Source organism: Triturus cristatus, chromosome 8, assembly GCF_964204655.1.
Source record: "Triturus cristatus chromosome 8, aTriCri1.1, whole genome shotgun sequence".
In the NCBI taxonomy this organism is placed as follows: domain Eukaryota; kingdom Metazoa; phylum Chordata; class Amphibia; order Caudata; family Salamandridae; genus Triturus; species Triturus cristatus.
Genome location: NC_140591.1, coordinates 1,159,748,331 through 1,159,764,367, shown reverse-complemented (window position 1 = coordinate 1,159,764,367; position 16,037 = coordinate 1,159,748,331). Strand labels below are relative to the sequence as shown.

General features: G+C 52.0%; 1 protein-coding gene across 3 annotated transcripts in view; it reads left to right on the top strand.

Moving 5' to 3' along the window:
- The window catches only part of LOC146805541 (ATP-binding cassette sub-family C member 5-like), a 1,766,780-nt gene that overhangs the window by 1,277,681 nt on the left and 473,062 nt on the right, over positions 1 to 16,037 (top strand). For all 3 annotated transcript variants that reach the window (XM_085622799.1, XM_085622798.1, XM_085622800.1), the window contains one exon: positions 4,431 to 4,615. In XM_085622799.1, the coding sequence (XP_085478925.1) occupies positions 4,431 to 4,615 (185 nt within the window). The remainder of the gene's footprint in view (positions 1 to 4,430; positions 4,616 to 16,037) is intronic.

The following is a 16,037-nucleotide window of genomic DNA, read 5'->3' as shown; positions in this document are numbered from 1 at the left end:
TTGCCTTGGAGCCCCTGGCGGAGTGGCTGCGGTGGGAACCTTCCATCCGTGGTCTCCGTTGGACCCCCGAGTATGAGGACCGCGTATCCCTATACGCTGATGACATCCTCTTGTACCTAGCTTCCCCACGTAAATCACTGATAGTACTGGTTGATGTTTTGCATTCATTTGGACGTAACTCCGGCCTTGTCATCAACTGGGCTAAATCGTGCGTGTATGTTCTCTCTGGGGAGGCTCCTATTCTCCCGCGGGGCTGTCCGATCCAGATCGCCCCGCAGGGATTTCGGTACCTGGGTGTCTTCATTGCTCTGGACCCGGAGGCCCGGTATGATCGGAACTTGCTTCCCCCCCTCCAGCGCCTGAAGGAAGATGTCACGCGCTGGCGGCGCTAGCCGCTTTCGCCGCTCGGCCGGGCGGCATTGTTTAAGATGATGTCTCTGCCGCGTTTCCTGTACGCTTTGCAGAATACTATGGACCTCGTCCCAGCGCGCTACTTCCGTGAGGTGGAGAGTTTGCAGCGCCGCCTGTTCTGGGACGGGAGGCCGCGTATCGCCCTGGCGAAGCTGACGCTCCCATGGTATGACGGAGGGATTGCCCTCCCGGATATCAAACGGTACTATTGGGCCTCCCAGCTGGCTGCGATTAATCACGGCCTGTACGGGCCCGCCTTAAACCCGGCATTTGAAATGGATAAGATGCTACTCCCGGGTGGGGACTATAATCGAGCGCTCTACTCCAGCACGCCCGACGCTCGGCTGACCGGCCCCACGCGTGTCATGGTGCGGTACTTTTTCACATGGACAGATGGGAGTATTGGGCTTTTAGTTTAAAAATGATAAATGGCACCTGAGGCAGAAGGTAACTTTAGCTGAACAGTGTTTAAATTTGTATTACTTAAACTACCGTACTAAGATGTTGGCAAGAAGTCTTTCTAAGATGTTGGCAAGAAGTCTTTCTAAGATGTTGGCAAGAAGTCTTTCTAATATGTAAGGAAGAAGGATAAACTATGGAATGTATCGACTACGAAACTGATTTATAATTGAATTTGGATTAAAATATTCAGTGTAATCCGTGGCCTACAAATACACAAGTGATTTTAAAATGCCAGTTAGTTTGCCCATTCCCAGTTCCCTGGCCCCTCCCCCCAAAAAAAAATCTGATGGCTGTGTGCAACGAACTGTATTACCTCTGTTGTACTCTATGCCAAATTTGTTGGCTACATTTTGTAACCTTAATGGTGTCCGAACCTGCTTTTGAGCTAGGCAGGTAGTCGGATTGCTCGGTGTATGCGGCATAGCAGGTACAGAATGGCACAAATGGGGGGGGCAGTTAACAGATTTTTCACTCGAGGCCTTTGTCATCAGACTGAAAATAAAAATAAAAAATGCAAAAAAAAAAAAAGAAATGGTCTCAGAATCCCCAAAACATACAGTTTATATGTTTAAACAGGGGTGCATGCTTCGACTTGGCACACATAAAAGAGGACTCAAGGGTAATATTGAATGGGGATCAACTCTGAACCCAGACCTCGCTTAGCCTAGCCACAAACTGTTATGGGGTAATGGCTCCCATTTTGGAACTGATACCTAACTCGCAATCTGATATGGGATACAGGTCACGCTACAAAACATGTAAAAATGTTACTTATCATACAATTTGTCATTAGCAAATGCCTTTCTCCTGGCCTAGTCCTTAACTATGCCTCAAAATTATATGATTGATTGTCTGTGTTATATATATACCTGCAATCATGTTTGTGAAACTAGCAACATTAAGATTTGATCATAGGGAGGTTTTAAATGAATATTAATCAAAGTATACTAGTAGTCTCAGTGTGCCGGGTGTGACGTTGGTCCTGTAGATCTACTCAGTGTCCCGGGGGCCAAATTGGTTCTGTAGATCTACTCAGTGTGCTAGGACATTGGTTCAGTCGATCCACTCAGTGTGCCGGGGACCAAATTGGTTCTGTAGATCGCCACAGTGTGCTAGGATATTGGTTCTGTAGATCCATTCAGTGTGCCAGGGGCCACATTGGTTCTGTAGTTCTACTCAGTGTGCCAGGGGCCACATTGGTTCTGTAGATCTACTCAGTGTGCCAGGGGCAACATTGGCTCTGTAGATCTACTTAGTGTGCCAGGGGCCACATTGGTTCTGTAGATCTACTCAGTATGCCAGGGGCCACATTGGTTCGGAGGATCTACTCAGTGTGCCGAGTGTCAAATTGGTCCTGTAGACCTACTCAGTGTGCAGCGCATCACATTCGTGCTGTAGATCTACTCAGTGTGCCATGTGCTACACTGATTCTGTAGATCTACTCAGGGTTCTGGGTGTCACATTGGTTCTGTAAATCTACTTAGTGTACCAGGGGCCACATTGGTTCTGCAGATCTACTCAGTGTGCCAGGGGCCACATCGGTTCTAGAATGACTCTTGTATTATCTCACGTAAAGCACCCCTCTAAAGTATGCAGGTGCATTCCGTGGCTCATCAACCACATGCCTTTCTGTCTAAAACTTAACCAGAGATCGCCCCTCTGAAGTGCACAATGTGATGCAAATACCTCCCATGATACCGGTACCGTTGTAGAAATCTACAAGTTTACAAAATCCTAGCCTATTATAGGACTGCAATATACCCCAGGGAGGACTTTGAGATCATCCACACAATTTAAACTGGCCATGCCCAGACTTTGTAGATCCAAATGAGGCGGCCGTGCTTTCTCGGTGGCCGCTGCCAAGCTTTGGAATTTTCTCCCCCCAGCCGTTGCCAATACAAGCTCCCTTCCTGCTTCCAGGAAACTCCTGAAAACTTGGTTATTCCCCTTTTAATCTGCTGTTGCGTTTCTCTTTCCTACTTTGTCTGCTTAGCGCCTTGACACCTACGGCTAGGCTCTATCATCTTGCCCATGCTTTTCAACATCTACATGAAGTCATTACCCGCACTGATCAATCAATTTCACCTCACGTGCTGTAACTATGCAGATATTATTTCAAAACACAAGAGCGACCCATATGTCCTTGTGAACTGGGTATTTGCGAAAAGCAAGAAAACAATGTCCACAAGGAACTTATTACATGTACCACATTGTCAATATAGAGAAACTAATACTCTCATCTGGTTAAATCAGAAAATAATTTTTCAAATATGTTGAGGTCTTAAATCAAAACAACTGATGGCAAAAATCAATTACCATAAATAATTTATACATTAACCCCTTGCGTGCTCATGACGGAACCACGCCGTCATGAGCCACGGGCGGCGTGTGCTCATGACGGCATGGTTCCGTCATGCTGCGGCCGCTCCTCCCACGCGGCACTGATTCCCCGCCTGTGCGGGAGAAATAGAGAGTGGGCGGTCGTGACGGAACCACGCCGTCATGAGCACAGCTCGCCCGTGACTCATGACGGCGTGGATCCGTCATGAGCATGGCGGCGCCGTGCTCATCCCGCACCCCCCCCCCCCCCAGCGCGGAATTCGCGCCGCAGCGAAGGGGTTAATATTAAAGAAGCCCAAACAATGTTATTTACTTCAGCCGAAGCAAATATAGTTTTATTTCATATATTTAAAAAGGAAGGAAAATCTTATCACAGTACCTTTTATGATACTACTACAAGCACAATATAGTGAAAAAGTGAAACAGTGAGTCCCAGTGCAGTGATTGTGACCTAAGAAGTGAAATTTAAGTGAAATTGAAACAGAAGGTCATTAAAACAACAACGAGGGTCTTCCAGTAATACAATGAATCTTTCTTGCCCTCTCTTTGTCAATGTCAACGACGTTTCGACCCGCTCTTGATATGGGGTATCTTCAGGACAGCTTATCTAGGGACTATCAATTATTCTTGTATATCCACAATAGAGGTTACGGAATCACTGGACAAGGCAGGGCTATGAATGACACTTGGCCATGTTCATATGGGCTAAAGCGATTTAGCGTATACCCTCAGATTCAATCTGGCAGCGTATGGGTAGATGCAGTTTTAGCGCTTCACTTCACAGATATAGGATACACCAAGGATGTGTGTCAGGGTCCTAAATCAATTGTCGGACGACCTGGTACTCAATACGGGTTCAGTAAGGCTGCAGCCTTACTGAACCCGTATTGTGTAGGGTGTAGGGTCCGACAGTCAATTGTCGGACGACCTGGTACTCAATACGGGTTCAGTAAGGCTGCAGCCTTACTGAACCCGTATTGGGTAGAGTGTAGGGTCCGACAATTGCGAAAAGATAGGAGCGATGTATGTAGTGCTACGTTACATACTCCAAAATAACTTTTGTAAATAAGCTGCTGTGCATGCAGTTGTTTTTGCTTTTCATTAAGAGTACATAAATAATATATACCAATGACCAGAGGTCACGAAACCTAAGATAAATTGAATCAACACTGAAATGCTATTTCCCAACTAGTAATTTGTTCCCTATATTTTTACAGGTCCGCTCATGCAGCCAGAGGAAAAGGGGAGTGGTTCGGTGCCATGGTCGGTGTTTGGAGTGTATATCATGGCATCTGGAGGTGCCATTGTATTCCTTGGTAATGTTCTGGTCTTCATATTGAACACAGGAAGCATTGCGTTCAGCAACTGGTGGCTTAGTTACTGGATAAAACAGGGCGATGGGGTGAGTGCAGTCACACATCAAACACACACTTTTCATAAACATGAAAGTCAAATTAAAATGATAAAAATGGTTAGTATTTAGCCATCATTTTATTTAGCATGCCTTTGAATGATTGAATGCTAATGTAATGAGTTCATTTTTTTTTCACAATTTTTTTTATTGGGCATCAGGGTTTGCAAGCAAGCATTATATTCCACATTAATTTTTGATCATGTTTATACAACGGATAATTGTTTCAGTACAGTGGCATAATCAACTAGAAATCATTCGCTAAAATATACATATTCTAACAGACAATGACGATTCTTGTACTTACAAACGAACTTCCATCCAATCTATTGTCAACATTACATTTTTAAAGAGACTTTTGGTCCCGTCCTTCTAATTCCCTCCCAAATTAGTCCCCTCCCCAAAACCATTCCCATAACTTGGCCGCTATGAACTAATCTGTCCTGTACCACATTGTTTCCAGCGGGGGGCAAGAGTCCCGACAAGAGTGGGGGGGGGGGAGGAGGAAGAGAAGGGAAGGGGAATAGGCTAGGCACATATGTGCTTTGTGGTATAATTAGGAATCAAGCACTTCATGTAGATTCATGTGGTGTATCTAAACCATCTTCGGCCTCCCCGCCGGTCTCAGATCTAAACTGTTCTATCAGATGAGCCCAGTCAAAGGAGATCGGCTTTCTCCTCAGTCCTCTGTATTCCTCATGCTGTAGTGCCTCCCTTTAAGCAGTAGCCCATTTAAGTACCTCTTCATTCCATCTACCCTCGCACAGAGCACTGCGGGATTTCCAATGTTGTGTGATTAGTCTCTTAGCAAGCATCAGGGCCAGTCCAGCGAAACGGTGCAGCAGAGTAGCCTTCTTCGGAAGAGGGAAGAGGCCCAAAAGACAGGCCTCTATGGTGTCCCAAGGGGAACATTCTGTAAGCTGGGTGAGACCCTGAGTAACCTTGGACCAAAACATCCTCAAGGAGGGGAAAGCCCATAACATATGAATGAAGTCAGCATCTGGACGAGAACACCTGGGACAGTCTGAGGAAGCGGTAGGGTACATTTTCTGTATTGCCAATGGTGTGAGGTAGGCCCTGTGTAATATCAACAGCTGTATTGTTTTTAGTCCGAAATTACGGGAGACCCGCTTGGGGTGCTCTAGTATCAGAGCCCACTCTCTTTCGTTCAGTTCCCTAACTAAGGCCGCGTCTCACTTTTGACGAAGGGCCAGTAGGAGGGTGCCCAGATGTTTTCTTAATCCGCAGTATAACCACCTGACTAAGTGGCTCCTATGACCCATGATGTGAATATCCCGCAGTAATTGAAAAGTAGGGGGTTCTCTGGTCCACCAACCAATACTTTCGAATAAGCTGTGTAATAGCCGCATGTGCCAGAAATGAGGTGTCCGAGACTGCGTCAGTTTGTACAAACTCGACATGGGGCATCAAATTACCGTCCAAAAATAAATTCCCCACCATCTCCGTACCTGCCTGTATCCAGCTCCGAATTCTGGCAGTTGACAATACTATGCGCCTGGTGGGCAGGCCACAGAGTGGAATATTCGGGGCGTAAGGAGTAGGTATTTTAGCATATTTTAACGCCTGTTTCCAATAATGCAAGGCAATATGTAGGAGAAAAGATGGATCTCTCACCCTATCGGCTCCGGGGCATAGCAATGCCTGTAGTGTTCCCAACTGCAGGCGCGCAGGAGAATAACCTATTTCGAATAGGTTGAGGCTGGCCAACCAGCACGCCAGCCTTTGCAGCTGACCGGTGACACAATATGCCCTAAAATCAGGGGCCCCCATACCACCCACGAAACTTGGCAGCTGCGTTTTGGCCAGAGCAAGTCTGTGGCGGCCTGTTCCCCAAAGCAATGATGTAATTAATGTGTCAAGCGTTCTAAAAATCCATGCCGGAAGGGCAACGGGGAGATTCACAAAGTGATATAGGAGTCTGGGCAACAGAGCCGTTTTATACACTGCCAGCCGGCCCACTATCGTTAACGGTAGGGTAATCCAGAACACCACCTGAGAGCGGAGAGAATAATCTGAAAGAAACACGTTAGTTAGATTCCTTACCTTAGAATATCCCCAAGCGTCAGGCTGCACCCAGAAAGATTTTTCGTCAGCAGTACCCTTGCGTGTCGGTAGGCGTCGTCTGCGACTCCGTGTCCGTCGTCGGCATCGTGATCGCCGGGATGATGTCGAAGTACTTAGACGCCGCCCTCGCACACTGACGTCAGTAAGCGCAGATCTGGGAAGAGCATACCCTTAGTCACTTTTTGACTAACTTTTTGGACTTTTTTGGTCTATTTTTTCAAGTCGACCTCGACTCCTGGTGCCGGTAGGGATGCCTGGGTTCAAGCCGTGTGACGCCTGTCACCGACTGATGTCGGTTACGGACCCCCACCGTCGGTGTCTCTACTGCCTTGGGGCCGACCATGATGACAAGTCGTGCCCCGACTGCCGGGCCTTGACCTCGAAGGCTAGGCGGGAGCAGTCCCGCAAGCACCTTGAGATCCGGCAGTCGGCTCCGCGCCGCTCGCGGTCCCGGTCGAGGAGGAGGTCGAGGGGCCGGTCGCGGAACCGAAGTCATCACCGCTCGTCGGGTTCGAAGTCCTCGCATTCAGGTAAGTCGAGGCACAGTAAGAAGAAGTCGAAGAAGAAGTCGAAGAAGAAGTCGAAGAAGCGACACTGCTCTTCTGACTCCCCTCGCTGGTCGCGCGACTCGGCCGAGAGTCCGGGTGGCGCCGGAGCCGCAGGAGTCCCGTCCGGCCCCATACCCTCCGGTCCCAGGGCCTAACGCGACTCCGGGCAAGATTCGGGACTTCCTCATGGCCATGAGGAGTCTCGCTCTGCCGTCGAGGCCTGCCGGCGCGCCTCCGGGCCCCGCAGGTACGACTGGGGGGCCTAGTGAGTCGGCGGCTTCGGCCCCGGTGCCGACTTCGGTCCCGATGCCGCAGGTCCCCGTGGGATCCAGTCCTGGATCCCGGTCGATGCCAGTTGACTTTACGACCCCTCCGCCGGCGCTGACCCCTACGGTGCCGCCCCCGGCGCCGTCTTCGGATGACACCGTCCCTAGTATCAGCCCCGGTCCGTGGCCGGCGTCGGAGTGGCACCCCCCGGCGCCGTCTCCGGCACCGATGGATGAGCATTTTATCTATCACCCGGCTCCGTCCTTTCTACCTGTATACCAGGAGACAGATGAAGGGGAGGACTGGGAGGGGTCTGAGGACCCTCTGGCACAGCAGTGCCAGTTAAGTCAGGACTGGACAGACGAGCTGGGGAATGCCAGTGGTCTCGACACCTCTCTTCTCTCCTCCTTCCATGGCTACAGAGGAGGGTGAAACTTATTCTGTGGTGCTGCGCAGGGCTGTCGAGGCCCTTCACCTGGAGCTCCCTGCAGCAGCCGTGAGGACTAACCTCCTCACTGAGGTGCTTCATCCGCCAGTAAGCTCTTCGGAGCCTCTACTGCAGTTCAATGAGGCCCTCACTGATGTTCTGATGGGCATTTGGTCCAAGCCCTCCACAGTCACTCCTGTGGATCGGAACGTGGCCAGGCGGCACTGCCCTGCTCCGGGCGACCCCAGCTTTCTGTCGGTACACCTCACCCCTGAGAGTCTGGTTATCCAGGCCTCTACGTCTCAGACAGCCTTCCCGTCTGCTCCTCTGGATCGGGAATCCAAAAGGTTGGAGCAGTTTGGGAAGAAACTGTTTTCCTCCCTCAGTTTGGGGTTGCAGTCCATTAATATCGCGTGCCTTTTAGACCGTTATGCCACTCCTTGTGGGATACAGTGGCGGACGTGCTGCCCCAGTGTCCGGAGGAGGCCATGACACAGCTCGCCCAGGGTCATGCTGAGGGGCGGGATGCAGCACGGTACTCCATTCGATGTGGACTTGACACCACGGACTCGCTGGGTAGAGCAATTGCGACGACTGTGGCGATTCGTCATCACGCCTGGCTGAGGTCCACGAATTTTTCAGGGGATGTCCAGAGCACCCTCATGGACATGCCTTTCGATGGCTGTCACCTTTGTTGGCGACAAAGCGGATAGTGCGCTGGAGCGCTTAAGGACTCCAGGGCTACGGCCAAGTCCTTGGGCCTCTCGGCCCCTCGCCCGCAAACTTCCGCTTTTCGCCCCTTTCGTGGACAAGGAAGGGGCGCCCCGCACGTCCGTCCAGCCACAGGCCGCAGAACTAACCTCAACGCGGTCGCGGACTCCACCTTGGCGGAGCAGGGAGACAGAGAGCCGGTCGGTCCACATCTTCTCCCGCAGCATCTGCCTCAAAGCCTTCCTAGTCCGAGCTTTCCGGCCCATTCCACGCCAGTGGGAGGCAGAGTTCGCCATCACTTGCTCCACTGGCGTACCATCACGTCAGACAGGTGTGTGCTGCAAATCGTCCAAAGGAGCTACTCCCTCCCCTTCGAGGCGACCCCTCCAGCCATGCCACCGCAGTACCACCGCATGTCGGGGGATCACTTGCAACTTCTGCAGGAGGAAGTTACGGCCCTCTTGGCCAAGGGGGCCATCGAGCGCGTTCCTGGCCCAGAAGTAGGACGGGGTTGTTACTCCCACTACTTTCTGGTTCCCAAGAAGGGCAAAGGGGGCCTACGCCCTATCTTGGACCTCAGGAGCGTCAACGCCTTCCTCCGGAAGGAGAAGTTCAAGATGCTCACTTTAGCTCAGGTTCTGGCTGCCCTAGACCCTGGAGACTGGATGGTAGCGTTGGACTTGCAGGACGCATATTTCCACATCCCCGTCCTGCCGGCCCACCGGCGTTACCTGCGGTTCACGGTAGGCCATGAGCACTCTCAGTTTACCGTGCTCCCCTTCGGCCTCACCAGTGCCCTTCGGGTGTTCACGAAAGTGATGGCGGTGGTCGCAGCTCATCTGCGCAGATTAGGGGTTCCAGTCTTCCCCTATCACGACAACTGGTTGTTAAAGGCGGGCTCACCCCACACAGTCATCTCCCACCTCCAGACTACGGCTGACCTCCTGCATTCGCTGGGGTTCTCCATCAACGTGCCAAAGTCACATCTGAGTCCCTCCCAGAAGCTTCTTTTCATCAGAGCTGTTCTGGACTCTGCACAGTTTCGGGTCTATCCTCCCGAACAGCAGGTTCGGGATATTCAGGCTCTGATTCCGATCTTTCAGCCTTTATCCCGAGTTTCGGTCAGGATGGTCCTACGGCTGCTGGGTCGGATGGCTTCCTGCATCCTGCTGGTACATCATGCCAGGTGGCGGATGCAGGCTCTACAGTGGGACCTGAAGTTCCAGTGGGCTCAACATCAGAGCAACCTGTCCAACCACGTCCTGATCTCGGAGGGCACTGCAAGACAGTTGCAGTGGGGGCTCACGGACCGTGATTGGGTCAGTGGCAGATCCCTCTCCCTATCCCAACCGGAGCAAGTGGTGGTGACGGATGCGTCCCTCCTGGGATGGGGGGCCACATGGGAGAGGTGGAGATCAGGGCCTCTGGTCGTCGGCGCAGTCCCAGTTCCATATCAACCTATTGGTGCTGCGGGCGATCCTGCTTGCACTGAAGGCATTCCTTCCCTCTGTCTGGGAAAGTGTAGTGCAGGTGTTCACGGACAACACCACTGCCATGTGGTATTGCAACAAACAGGGCGGGGTGAGGTCATAGACCCTTTGTCAGGAGGCTCTGCGCCACTGGACATGGCTGGAACATCAGGGCATCACCCTAGTGGTTCAGCACCTGGCGGGCTCTCCGAACGCCAGGGCAGACGAACTCAGCCGCCGGTGCATGATGGATCACGAATGGCGTCTGAACTCGGACGTGGCGCAAGGCCTCTTTCAGCTATGGGGAGAGCCTTGGTTAGATCTATTCGCCACCGAAGAGAACACGCAATGTCATCAATTCTGCGCGTTGGAATTTCCAAGGCGGCACTCGCTCGGAGATGCTTTTCGTCGCGAGTGAAGTTGCGGTCTGTTATACGCCTTTCCGCCTATACCACTTCTGCCCAGAGTGCTGAAGAAGATCAGGCGCGACCGGGCCCAAGTCATCCTTGTGGCTCCGGATTGGGCACGAAGATACTGGTATCCCGAGCTACTCAGTCTGTAAATCGATCCCCGATTCGACTGCCTCTTCAGGAGGATCTTCTGCGCAGCAGCAGGGGACGGTCCTCCACCCAAACCTGTCCAGCCTCCACCTCCATGCGTGGAGATTGAGCGGCAGCAGTTGATGCCATTTGACTTGCCTCCTGAAGTCATTCTGGCAGCCAGGCGTCCCTCCACTAAAACGGTATACGCCTGCAGGTGGAACAAATTTGTGGCATGGTGCACAGCAAAGGCTGTTGATCCCCTTTCCGCACCTCTTTCTAAGGTTCTCCTCTTTCTTCTGTCCCTGGTCCAGCAGGGCTCTGCCCTGGGCACCATCTAGGGATATATTTCAGCTGTTTCTGCCTTCTTACGGCTTCCTGATCAGCCTTCCCTTTTCAAGTCCCCTGTTGTTAATAGATTCTTAAAAGGCATTACTCACATGTTTCCTCCTGTCCCCTTCGTAATGCCTCAGTGGGACTTGAATCTGGTGTTAACCTATCTGATGTGCGCTCCTTTTGAGCCACTTCATAACTGTCCTCTTCGTCTTCTGACTCTCAAGACTGCTTTCCTGGTTGCCATCACCTCTGCCAGAAGAGTGAGTGAGCTTCAGGCTCTTTCTTCTAAACCTCCTTTCCTCTCTGTCCATCCAGATAAGGTTGTTCTAGGGACTCGTCCTTCTTTTCTTCCTAAGGTGGTTACTGCCTTTCACATCGGCCAGTCTGTCACCTTGCCCACCTTCTTTCCACCTCCGCATCCCTCGAAAGAGAAAGAGAGGCTCCACTGCCTGGACCCAAAACGTGCGCTCTCCTCCTATCTGGACCACACCAAACAGTTCCGGGTGGACGACCAACTCTTCGTTGGCTACGTGGGCGCTAAGAAGTGGCGGCAGTGCACAAGCAGACCATCTCTCTGTGAGTCGTTTTGTGCATTAAGGCCTGTTATTCCTTGGCTCAGAAGAATCCTCCTGTGGGGCTGAGGGGCCATTCCACTCTGGCCACAGCGGCTGCTACTGCCCTGGGATGGGGAGTCCCTCTGCAGGACATTTGTCAGGCAGCAACGTGGGCCTCGCTGCACATGTTTGCCAAACATTACTGCCTGGACAGCCAAGTCCGGAGAGACGGCTTCTTTGGCCGTTCCGTTCTCCAGGACTTCCTGGTGTGATCTTGGTTCGCAGACCTACCACCGGGGTTGGTATTGCTGGGGTACCTATTCTAAGGTAAGGAATCTAACTAACGTGTTCTTTACCGCCCCACCCATCCTCCCCATTCTGCGAACTGATATCTAGGGTTAAGGTCATCCCTTTCAGAGCCCTAGTTTCATGGCACCAGTGTCGGTTTCTTGCATGGCTCTGCGTTCCTGGCGCAGAAAGCTATGTCCAGAACTGACGTCAGCGCGCGAGGTCGGCATCTAAGTACTCCGATGACGTCATCCCGGCGATCATGACGCTGACGACGGACGCGGAGTCGCAGATGACGCCTACCGATGCGCAAGGGTACTTCTGACGAAAGATCTTTCCGGATCACCTGGGGATATTCTAAGGTAAGGAATCTAACTAACTAAAGTTTCTTACAGATATATCGTTACCGAAAGTAAGTAACTTGTTCAATAGTCCTAGTCACATTACCATCTATGGTGTCAGCGCTGTTTCTATAAATGTATATTCCATGGTACTTGAAAGTAGTGGGCTCTAATCTGAACTGTAATTGTCCAAACTGCAGACTGGGCCTGTTAAAAGTGTCATAAAAGGAGTAGGCCTCAGACTTTGAGGCGTTAAGACATAACCAGACACCTCAGCGAACTGTGAGAATAAGGGATGCATGTCCACTCTTAGGTCTTTAAAATATAATAACATGGCATCGTCATAAAGTGATACAGAGTGGATTGTGGCACCTATCGGGATACCATATGGATCTATAGTGCGACGTAGCTGTTGCGCCAGAAGTTCCAATGCTAGCACAAACAACAGGTGCGACAGGGGGATACCCCTGACGTGTCCCCCGAAATATTTGATATGCCGGGGAGATGGTAGTACCCATCTTAGCACGAGCTGTAGTGTCTGTATAAAGCAATTTCACCCATTGGCAGAACTCTGGGGATAATCCAAACTTAGCCAGTACGGCCAGCATATATGGCCAACTCAGGGTATCAAACGCTTGACGTATGTCTAAGGATAGGCATCCCGCATGCAGAGCTAGCGTTGATTCTGCGTGCATCAGGGCATGCAGATGGCGTATATTTAGGGAGGTATTGCGTTTGGGTATAAACCCACATTGATCTGTATGCATTAATTTGGGGAGCAGGGGAAGCAGTTTCGACGCCAAGAGTTGCTGAGTAGTTTATATTCAGTATTAAGAATTGACAGAGGCCTATAGGATGCAAGGTCAGTTGGGGGCTTGTCAGGTTTCAGTAAAGAAGTCACTATTGCCTACCTGGTCGTGGGTGGCAGTATGCCCTCTGCAAGTGAACTGGTATAAAGTTGCAATAACCTTGGGATAAATGTTGCCGCTTACGTTGAAAAGAATTCAATGGGGAGCCCATCTGAACCCGGGGTCTTATTACGGGCAGTGCCTTTATAGCACTGCAGATCTCCGCTGAAGTAATTGGGGCTGCCAATTCTTTAGCAGTTGAGTCTAAAACAGGGGGAATGTCAATCAATCAATCAATCAAGCCATTTGTAGAGCGCGCTACTCACCGTGAGGGTCTCAAGGCGCTAGGGGGTGGAGGAAGCAGCTACTGGTTGAACAGCCAGATCTTGAGGAGTCTCCTGAAGGTCATCAGGTCCTGGGTCTGCGGTAGGTGGGCGGGGAGGGTGTTCCACGTCTTGGCGGCGAGGTGGGAGAATGATCTGCCACCAGTGATCGTTCGGCCAATGCGTGGGATGGTGGCGAGGGCGAGGTCGGCGGAGCGAAGCTGTTGGTTCGGGGTGTAGAAGGAGAGTCGTTTGTTAAGGTATGCTGGTCCGGTATTGTGGAGTGCTTTGTGGGCGTGGGTGAGGAGCTTGAAGGTGATCCTCTTGTTGGCAGGGATCCAGTGCAGGTCTCTCAGGTGTGTGGTGATGTGGCTGTGGCGTGGGAGTCCGAGGAGAGGTGTTTTGTATGTGTTGGAGTCTCTTCGGGAGTGTGGCCGTGGTTTCTGTGTAGAGGGTGTTGCCGTAATCCAGCCTGCTGCTGATGAGTGCTTGGGTGACCGTCCTTCTGGTTTCGGTGGGGATCCATCTGGAGATCTTTCGGAGCATGCGGAGGGTGTTGAAGCAGGAGGAGGAAACGGCGTTGACTTGCCGGGTCATAGAGAGCGTGGAGTCCAGAATGAAACTCAGGTTGCGATCGTGGTTGGTGGGTGTAGGGACAGCTCCTAGCGTGGCCGGCCACCAGGAGTCGTCCCATGCGGAAGGGGTGGATCCGAGGATGAGGACCTCTGCCTTGTCTGAGTTCAGTTTCAGCCAGCTAGTCTTCATCCAGTCTGCAACGGCCTTCATTCCCTCGTGGAGGTTGGATTTGGCGGTGGCCGGGTCCTTGGTGAGGGAGAGGATCAGCTGGGTGTCGTCGGCGTAGGAGACAATGTTGAGGTGGTGTGCTCGGACGATGTTGGCGAGCGGTGCCATGTAGATGTTGAAAAGGGTCGGGCTGAGAGATGATCCTTGGGGTACGCCGCAGGTGATGGTGGTGGCTTTGGATCGGAAAGGGCGGAGGCGGACTCTCAGGGTTCTGCCGGTGAGAAAGGAGGTGAGCCAGTCCAGGGTTTTGTCTCGGATCCATGCGTCGCGGAGGTGTGTACGCAGGGTGTAGTGGCAGACGGTGTCGAAGGCGGCCAAGAGGTCCAGGAGGATGAGGGCCGCGGTTTTGCCGTTGTCCAGTATGGTTCTGATGTCATCAGTGGCGGCGATGAGGGTGGTTTCGGTGCTGTAGTTGCTGCGGAATCCGGATTGGGTGTGGTCCTGGACGTTGTTCTCCTCCAGGAAGTGGGTTAGTTGTCTGTTGGCTGTCTTGTCAATGACTTTTGCCATGGAACGGAAGCAGGGAGATGGGTCGGAAGTTCTTGAGGTCCTTTGGATCTGCCTTGGGTTTCTTGAGTAGGGCGTTGATCTCGGCGTGTTTCCAGCTATCCGGGAAGGTGGCGGTCTTGAAGGAGATTTTTCGGAGTTGGGGTGCGATGATGGAGCTTGCCTTGTTGAAGATGTGGTGGGGGCAGGAGTGGATGGTGTTCAGGATTTTGATGGTGTCTTTGTCGTTGACGTGGTTCCAGGAAAGCAGTAGGTCGGTGTGTTTGGTGGGTGTTGAGTCAGCGTCTGTTGTTGGTGTCTGTGTGTCGAAGCTGCTGTGGATATCTGCGATCTTGCGGTGGAAGAAGGTGGCTAGGGAGTCGCAGAGTTCTTGTGACGGTGGGATGTCGTTGGAGCTGGAGCTGGGGAGGCGAGTTCTTTCACGATGTTGAAGAGCTCTTTGCTGTTGTGACTGTTGATGTCGATGCGTTCCTTGAAGGAACTTTTTTTGGCGGATCAGATGAGTTGGTGGTGTTTGCGACTGGCGTTCGTGAGGGCGGCGTGGTTGTCTGGTGTCTGGTCGTTGTGCCACTGCTTCTCGAGTCTTCGACAGGTGTGCTTGGAGTTCTGGAGGTCGGCTTTGATCCAGATGGCTTTCGTGTTGATGTGCTTGTTGGAGGGTTTCCTGATCAGGGCGAGGGTGTTGGCGCAGTCGTCGATCCATTGTCTGACGTTGTGGGCTGCTGCGTCGGTCTCGGAGGGCTCGGGTGGAAGTTTTCGGGGGAGTGTGGTGATGAGCTGGTCTTCAGTGACTTTTTTCCAGCTGCGGTTGGTTGTGGGGTGTGTGTTTCTTGAAGGAAAAATGGATGCAGTGGTGGTCGGTCCAGTGGAGTTCGGTGGTGTGGCTGAAGGTGACGTGGTCGCTGGCGGAGAAGATAGGGTCGAGCTCGTGTCCGGCGGAGTGGGTGGATGTCGTGATGAGCTGTTTGAGTCAGAGGTTGGCGAGGTTGTAGATCAGGGTTGTGGTGTTACTGTTGTTGGCGTTCTCGAGGTGGAAGTTCAGGTCTCCGAGGAGGATGTAGTCTGTGGAGGCGAGGCCATGCTGCTGATGAGGTCGGCGATGGATTCGCTGAAATGTGGACAGGGGCCTGGGGGTCGGTAGACGAGGGTTCCTCTGAGGGTGGTGTTGTGATTGACGTGGATCTGGAAGTGTAGGTATTCGGCCATGCTGAGGGAGTCTTCGGTGTTGGTTGAGTCTCTGATGGTATTCCTGTGGATGATGGAGATTCCTCCTCCTGGTTTGTTGTGGTTACAGTCCCTGCGGATGATCTTGTAGTCGTCCGGGATGACTATGGCTATGTCAGGTGCCGAGGAGGTGGTCCTCCAG